Source organism: Brassica oleracea, chromosome C1, assembly GCF_000695525.1.
Source record: "Brassica oleracea var. oleracea cultivar TO1000 chromosome C1, BOL, whole genome shotgun sequence".
Lineage (NCBI taxonomy): Eukaryota > Viridiplantae > Streptophyta > Magnoliopsida > Brassicales > Brassicaceae > Brassica > Brassica oleracea.
The window spans coordinates 22,617,429-22,626,416 of NC_027748.1; the positions used below are offsets into that span (position 1 = coordinate 22,617,429).

The window sequence follows — 8,988 nt, forward strand, 5'->3', positions numbered from 1 at the left end:
TTCGGAAGACAATTTGAATATCGGAACGGGAATTTGTCCATTGTTTTTTATATGTAACTCGCTTCTTGAGCAAACATCAGGCAAGTCCAACCTCTATTTTTTTATTTCTTTTGTCTTCCCTCGGACATTCAATATTGTTTTCATGATGTTTTCAAAAATAATTCTTCTATATGCATCACATCGAGGTTGTGGCGCAAAATAAGATTCTTCCAATATGACAACTCCCAAAATATACTCTTCTTGTGCCAGTTGTGCTGAACTCCGTAAAAATCAGGCATATTACCGGGAACATGCCAATTATCACCACAACGAACTGTTTCGTTAGCTCCGTAGTAGTTGACAGTTTTTGACGTCATGGAGCATCTAGCTATTGGAACCAAAATTTGCACTGTCGATTTCCGTTTAAATAAGGAAAGTTAGGAAAACCCTAATTTCCCATAGGTCCCGGGTATCTGCCAAACCACACGCCAAGCAATCAGAACACGAAAGTAAAGACGAAAAGAAATAAGAAATCGTAAAGAGAGCAAAATAGATCTTATTCTGAATTTGCGTATGAGCGTTTACAACAAGGTAGGATCCTGGGCTATAAGAGCTGTCGGCAAGTTCCCTAGTTCTAATAACCTAAGCCTGCATAACCTAGTTGAGTCGCAGTTCGAAATAACAAAAACGGAAAGTTGCCTAATTGCTCTAAATGCTAAGTTTGCTCTGAAAAAGTTCTCTCTTTGTTCCTCTCGCCTAGGACTCCTTATATACTCCCTCCAAGGTCTGTTTGAGATTTCCTATTCTACCCTTAAGCCGTCATAACTCGAAAATGGAGATATTCCATTTTTCTCGATCTTCATCATTATCTGCGGAAACTTAACATTTATCTGCGGAAATTTGACATTTATCTTTTCATGCGGACTAAGTATAAACCGCCATAGTATCTATGGGCTTTTCCTTAAAATCGTAAGTTGGTTTCTAATCACGTTTTAGACCTATTTGGGCCGTCTTTCAATTCGAAACGTTTATTACGATTTTTATCGATAAAAATAAACATTCCGCGATTTTTATCGTAAAGTTCAAGTGATAACTCCAATCGATGGGAGTGAGAAATGATATGGCTGTGGTACAATGGAGCTAGCATTGAGGAACATACAAGAATGCAAAGATTTGGGTCGTACCCGTTGATCGATGTCCGAGACAATGCGGTCGTTACGTAACGACCGGGTCCGCGATAGATCGGTCGCTACGTAGCGACCAAACAAACGGCTTGGTCGGTTTCTACGTAGCGGCCAACTCGTTTGCGAATCGGTCGCTACGTAGCGACCAACCGAGTGGCTAGGTCGGTCGCTACGTAGCGACCAACTCGTTCGCGGGTCGGTCGCTACGTAGCGACCGACCGGATGGCTTGGTCTGTCGCTACGTAGCGACCGACTCATTTGCGGATCGGTCGCTACATAGCGACCGACCTTATGGCTTGGTCGGTTGCTACGCAGTGACCGACTCGTTCGCAGGTCGGTCGCTACGTTGCGACCGACCGGATAGCTTGGTCGGTCGCTACGTAGCGACCGACTCGTTTGCGGATCGGTCGCTACTTAGCGACCGACTCGTTTTTGGATCGGGCACTACGTAGCAACTGACTCGTTTGTGGATCGGTCGCTACGCAGCGACCGACCGGATGGCTTGGTCGGTCGCTACGTAGCGACCGACTCGTTCGCGTGCCGATGGTGAGGCGTACTGGATAGCGAGATATGGTTCTATTACTCCCCCTAGCGAGAAGTCATTTCCTGTCATGAACCAGCGTTTGGTCGACAGAGTCGCGCCGAGCAGAAGCACTGGCGAATTTCTTAAGACCGTTCGAGCGTTCTGTTGGATTTCAGACGTTGTAGAGTTTCGAATTCTTTGTCGAGGAGAAAGTGCTGACAATCCCCTGGAGGGTTACTTTACTTGCTACGAGTCGTTCTTGGTGCGCTGCCGTCTGTGGTTTCCGATTCCTGAAATTATAGTCCGTGTGTTGGACCGTTTCGAAGTATCGATAAGACAGCTGAACCCCACCAGCTTTCAGCATCTCATCGGCGTTGTGATCCTGAGCTACGAGCATGGTCTCTCCCTTACCGCTGACCACTTTGAAGCGATCTTTAGGCTGCAACTTGTCTCGAAGCCGCACCTCAACCGGTTGGTCCCTCGGACATATATGACGGTGGTTCTTCTTCTTCGCCCGTATAAACGCTGCATCTGTCGGAGAGAATTGCATCCCATCGTTCCGGAGCAAGGCGAATGACAGTCCCTTGATCAACCCGCTTCCCCCATTTCCCGAAGACGTGATCGAAGTGAGGGATCTCCTCCGGAATGGTCTGTTTTTCTGGACCTTCTTTACGCCGAGGAGAGTCCACAAGGCGTTGAGACTCGTGCATCCCGATCTTGGAGTGGGTACAGAAGCGGATAGTGATTCTGAGTCCGGTGATCCTACTCCTTGCGACGTTCTTGCAGAGGAAAAGGACGCGAGATCTTCTAAGGGTAAAGACATTGATCTTGGTGATATAGAGTTTTCCGTAGATGACTCTAATTCTCCCAGGATGGGACCCGAACCTTGCTTATGGTGACGGTGGCAGTTCGAGCGAGGTACCTATTCCAGATTTGAACGATTTCTTCGCTGGTTTGCCCTCGAGTTTCGATCATCCCTCGTCCGTAGACGAATTGGGTTAGTTTCTTTTTTCTTTAGGAACTTCGTCGATAGAATCATGCGCCCCTTTTTTTTTTAAACACGTTAGTTGTTTTTTCAGGGTTTGAAAATGCCTGGCTCAGCCCTTGAGACAAGCCACAGGGAGGCCATGTTTTAGCTTCAAGGTAGAGAAAGCGAAAAAAGACCTTGCGCGTGTTCAAAACGAAATTTTAGAGCGAGATTCGAAGCTTGCCAAGGATCATGCCAAGGCCGTTCGTCAATCGGAAAGGAGAGGTAGGAGAGAGATCACCGAGATGATGAAAAACCATGCTTCTCAGTTCAAAGCAGAGTATGGAAACCTTAAGGAGGCTTATTTCTTGGTGGGCCATTTTCGCGAGTGTCGTGGTTCAGTTGGTACCCTCTGGAAGACGCATGCGGACGAGTTTGTTTTCAAGGATCAGATGGAAAGCATGAAAGGTGGCATGAATGATCATGCCCATGCCGAGGCGCTTATTTCACCGATCGATGGGAGGATTCAGGGATTCTGGGACCCCATCCCGGTTTCTCCCGATACGGAGGAGGTCGCGACCGAGGTTGCTGGTTATGATGAGGAAGTGGATTGTCCCGCGGATGCATTTGGAACTTCCATGTCCGGGGGTTTTAACTTTGATCTGTGAAAATCAAAGTTAGCATTTGACGGGAGGAGGTTTCCCCCTATCTTGTGTTTATGGCCGAATGTGGCCTTTATTATCTGTATCTGGCCGAGTGTGGCCTTTATGTTGAGACTTTGTGTGGGCCTGTTTGGCAGCTTTAAATCGGGACTGACGGTTGGTGGCTTCGAATCCCTACCGCTTTGCGGTTTTATATATGATGAATATTTATCAAACTACTTTGTTCTGAATATGCCTGAAATAACTATGAGTTGTCGTCTCATATTTAGTTCTAGCGAGACGTTCAGTCTGTTGGTTTGCTCGAGATGTGAATTTCGTAAAAATTACTTATTTTTTTTTACGAAGTTATGTGAACGTTAAGATATGGACGGAGAGACATGTTTTAAGATCTCGTATCACCTTTTAGATATCATGTCTTGAGGTGTTAGAGACCAGTGTGCTGGGTTTAGGGCAAGACCTAGGTTTACTTTCGGTTTTAAGGTTTATGCGTTGACTAGCCGGCTATCGATTTTCCTATTGCGATTTCAATCTGATTCATACCGATTTAAAGTCCGCGATAGGTTCTCGGCTTATACGACTTGTATGGTGTGAATCGAGCATCTCTCCAAAGACAATTTTTAAGCCAACTGGAAGTGCTTGACCAAAATTTCGGATTTTTTATATAGCGCGCTTTTATCCTTGTGTCGGATGTTTGAGGATCAGAATGATCATGGAGCGTTTGTTTAAGACGGCTTATGTGTTCGTCGGGGCCAATTGACGAGCAGGATGTAAATATTCTTTGAAATTTTATTGTCGCGTTTGGACAGTCGTTCGTATAGTTTCGATTCTAACTTAGGCGACGTCTCGCTGTTATTTCGAAGACTATACGAATGTTTTAAGTTCTGAAAGGTTTGTTTTGCGATTTGGACCAGATGCGGCCGTCCACGAGAATTCAATGGTTGTAGAGATTTTTGCGTAGCTGAAGCGTAAGAGTTCATAAAATGCGTATTGTAGTAAAAGTTTTAGAAAGCTCGAGTACAATAATGCATGTTTTAGAACGTGGGAGTATACGAGTATACGTACCCCCTCCCCCACCCACCCTTTTAAGAGAGGGGGATAGCTGAACTCGTCTTTCGACGAGCTGCCTATGTACCCCCTTCGAGGATCAAGCCATCTCGTAGTTCTATTTCATGCCACGGGTGTTTTTACTCGGCGGTTGGTGCTGTGTTGACCGCCTTAATCATCGTGACTGTGGCAGGGTCGATATCTTTGTCCGGGTTTTCTTTTCCGGTTGATTGGTAGCGTTGACTTCGGAATCAGGCTGAGTTTCGATGTCCGATGTGTTTGTTTCAGCAGACGATGTCGAGTCGTCTTTCTTTGAAGTGTTTTCGGCCGAGGGCTGAGCTAACTTCGTGCATTTACGAGTTGCCATCGAGGTATTTATGATTTGTCTTAACTTATGCTCTGCGAGAAAGCAAAGTCGCGACTGTTTCTGACAACCTCATATGGCTGCGACCACGCTCTGGGTCGGGAATTTGATGCCCAGGTGGTATGTAGACGGAACGGCTTTCATGGCGTTCAGCCATGGGGTTTCCATGATCATATTATAGATGGCGGGATGATCGACCACCGCGAAGTTGATGATCTAGGTAACTTCCTTGGCCAAGACCAGTAGCTCGATCGATCCGAGAGTCATTGACGTTTCGCCTGAAAAACTCGTCAATGGCTTCAGTGTTGGGGTAACTTCCTTGAGTTCGATGTTCATCCTCTTGAGAGTATTGCAGAATATAATATTAACCGTGCTCCCCGTGTCGATGAAGACTCTTGCGACCTCCAGATCTCGTACCACGAGATCTATGACGAGCGGATTGCAGTGGGGTTGATCGATTCCGCCGGCTTCCTTTTCAGTGAAAGTTATCGAGTCGCTTTGACCATCTCGAGGAGGAGACCATGTAGGCCAATTTGCACTTGACTCGGCTTTTCGCTGATAGGCCTTGATGGCCGAGATTGTGTCATTGCAGTACTGTGATCCTCCGATGATCACGTTCACTCTGCGACGATTGTTATCGTTTCCTTTGTTGTTCGATCTCCTCCCGCGTTTATCCCCCGCTTGACTTCTCCGAGGAGAAATTTCCGCGGGTGGATTTTTGTCGGTCTTCGGAGGACGATCGGTCTCAAGGATGAGATCTTTAACGCTGGTTACTTCAGAAAGCTCCCCGGCTAGTAGCTTTGCAGCCAGCCTCGCTCCAAAGACTTTGCAGTTAGTCGTCGAGTGTCCTCGAGTCTGGTGGAACTCGCAGAAGGTGTTTTTGTCGTATCCTGGATTCCGAGTCCACGTATTGCCCGAGGTTCTGCCTTGTTCCGGTTTGATTGCGTAGTTATGCGCACCTTGAAGTTCTTCCCCCTCATGATGGACGTATTTGTCGTTACGAAAATTTTTATTCTTAGTCTTTTGGTCTGCATCTTTCGAGGACATCTTTGTCGGCTTATGTTTTTGCGATAAAACTTTCGTTTCTTCTTCGATTATGATGTAGTCCATTGCCTTGTGAAGGGCGTCTTGGGTCGTTCGTGGTTTGTCGAGGGTTATCCGTTTTCTGAATTTCGCCTTGTACCAGAGTGTTTTTCTGAGTGCGTCTATGGCCACCTTGTCGCTTATTCCGGTAACCCCTGACATAACCAGCTTGAATCGGCTTATAAACTCACAGAGAGGTTCGTCCTCTCTCTGGGATAGAATCAAGAGATTGACATCAGATATTTCTCTATCTATGCACATAGAATATTGTTTGAGAAATTCTGATGCGAGCTGGCAGAAACTTTCGATGGAGTTTCGCTTAAGGCGTGCGAACCATTCGAGCGCTGCTCCTTCCAGATTTTCGACGAACAGACGGCAGTAGCCGGCGTCTTTTTCGCTCTCCTTCAGTCTGGCTCTTCCCATCGTGATGTGGAAGGCTTGAAGATGCACTTTAGGATGAGTCGTACCATCGTATTTTGGTACGTTGATTATTCCTGGGTCAGATACCTTGGTATCCGAGATGCGAGCAGTGAAAGGTGTTTTCCGAGCTCCCTCGAGTAATGTATCGATCTCTGGGGCGGCGCTGGTAGCATGATGGATCTGGGATTTCACGGCCCTTACTTCTGCTGCAGTTTTTGTTATGTAATCGCGAAGGTCGCGTATGTCCGATTTTTCGTCAGCAGATTTCCGAGCTTGTCGGCATTTGCTGTGAGTGATCTCTGTTTGTTTTTCGGCTAACTCATCTTGTTCGACCCAGTAGAGGTTTTCCTCTTCTTCTGTCCTAGGTTTATCGAACGGAGAGTCTTCCCGAGCCGAACGGCTTCTGGTTCTTCTTGGATGTACGTCAGCTTCCTCTTCCGCGTCGTCGGAAACGTCTCTGGGATCCAAGTTGATAGGCTCGACTTCATCAATCAATGTGTCCCATGCGGGAGGTGGAGGGTTTTCAGAGTTTTGTTTCTCAGCAGGGGATGTTTCACTTGGGTTTTGACCCGAAGGACGTTCCCGCGACGTTCCCGGCCTGTCGAGTGGAGTTGTGAAATCGAGTCTTTTCCCACGAATCTTTGTGGTTCTGTGGGGACGGATTGCTCGAGTCCTTGCTGTTAAGGTTTCGACCTGTTTAGTCAAGGTGTTCCCGAGTTTATCCTGTTCTTCCGACCTTTTTTCATAGGTGGCGAACATCTTTTTAAACTCCTCGAGCGTTTCGGCGTTGGCTGGTGCGTGGGCCGCCGAGACATCTGCCGCTGGAGTGTTTAAATTGGTGTTGCTTCCTCCATTGAGATTCTGCAGGTTATTCATGTCGTCAGTTGTCATGTCTGGTTGAGCGTCTTGCGGCTGAGAGTTAGATTGATCCGTACCCCCCCCCCTCCTTCTAGCGCCAAACTGTGGGAACCGAAATTCGCACTGTCGATTTCCGTTTAAATAAAGAAATTCAGGAAAACCCTAATTTCCCAGAGGTCTCGGATATCTGCTAAACCACACGCCAAGCAATCAGAACACGAAAGTAAAGACGGAAAGAAATAGGAAATCGTAAAGAGAGCAAAATAGATCTTATTCTGAATTTGCGTATGAGTGTTTACAACAAGGTAGGAGCCTGGGCTACAAGAGCTATCGGTGAGTTCCCTAGTTCTAATAACCTAAGACTGCAGAACCTAGTTGAGTCGCAGCTCGAAATAACAAAAACAGAAAGTTGCCTAATTGCTCTAAATGCTAAGTTTGCTCTGAAAAAGTTCTCTCTTTGTGTCTCTCACCTAGGACTCCTTATATACTCCCTCCAAGGTCGGTTTGAGCTTTCCTCTTCTACCCTTAAGCCGTCATAACTCGAAAATGGAGATATACCATTTTTCTCGATCTTCATGATTATCTGCGGAAACTTAACATTTATCTGCGGCAATTTAACATTTATCATTTCTTGCGGACTAAGTATAAACCGCCATAGTATCTATGGGCTTTTCCTTAAAATCGTAAGTGGGTTTGTAATTACGTTTTAGACCTATTTGGGCCGTCTTTCAATTCGAAACGTTTATTACGATTTTTATCAATAAAAATAAACTTTCCACGATTTTTATCGTAAAATTTAAGTTATAACTCCAATCGATGGGAGTGAGAAATAATATGGTTGTGGTACATGGGAGCTGGCATTGAGAAACATATGAGAATGCATAGATTTAGGTCGTACCCGTTTATTGATGTCCGAGACAATGCGGTCGCTACGTAGCGACCGGGTCGGCGATGGATCGGCCGCTACGTAGCGACCGACTCGTTTGCGAATCGGTCGCTACGTAGCGACCGACCGAGTGGCTTGGTCGGTTGCTACGTAGCAACTGAGTGGCTTGGTCGGTTGCTACGTAGCGACCGAGTGGCTTGGTCGGTCGCTACGTAGCGACCGGCTCGTTTGCGGATCAGTCGCTACGTAGCGATCGACCAGATGGCTTGGTCGGTTGCTACGTAGCGACCGACACGTTCGCGGGTCGGTCGCTACGTAGCGACCGACTCGTTCGCGGGTCGGTCGCTACGTAGCAACCGACTCGTTCGCGGGTCGGTCGCTACGTAGCGACCGACTCGTTTGCGGGTAGGTCGCTAGACCGGATGGCTTGGTCGGTCGCTATGTAGCGACCGGCTCGTTCGCGGGCCGGTCGCTACGCGGCTACGTTGTTTGGATCCATTTTCGATGTTCCATGAACGTGTTCTTGGGCTTCGAGTGTTTAGTTTCGATGAATGAACGAAGATTAGTGCAATATTTCACCGCAAGACTCTTCGTAAAAGTAATCTTTATGAAGAATACTTTTCGTAAAAATGTTCATGCTATTTTTTTACGGATATTTGGATGTTAAATTTGTCGTGTTCGTTTTTGATCCCAATAGCGATCTTGAAACAGCTAAAGCTGTGTGGGATGAAATTAAATTGAGGCATGTTGGGGCTGAGCGTGTGCGAGAAGCGAGACTACAAACTCTAATAGATGGGTTTTATAGATTCAAGATGAAAAAAGAAAACAATATTGACAACTTTGCTGGAAAATTAACGGAGATTTCGTCAAAGACAGCATCGCTTGGTGAGATCATGGATGAACCAAAACTTGTGAAGAAACTTTTGAAAAGCTTACCAAGGAGGAGATATATTCATATCGTTTCATCTCTAGAACCAGTCTTTGACCTAAATACAACAAGTTTTGAATTGTGGGCAGA

The 8,988-nt window shown here is 46.4% G+C and overlaps 1 protein-coding gene across 1 annotated transcript; it reads right to left on the minus strand.

Annotated features, from left to right (window-relative positions):
• Window positions 1-4,939: 4,939 nt before the first annotated feature.
• On the minus strand, window positions 4,940-7,117 carry LOC106335249. Its single transcript, XM_013773724.1, has 4 exons — window positions 7,040-7,117; window positions 5,837-6,919; window positions 5,498-5,779; window positions 4,940-5,317 (listed from the first exon to the last, which is right to left on the minus strand). Exons 1-4 carry the CDS (start codon window positions 7,115-7,117, stop codon window positions 4,940-4,942), a joined length of 1,821 nt encoding a protein of 606 aa, XP_013629178.1.
• Window positions 7,118-8,988: the final 1,871 nt, after the last annotated feature.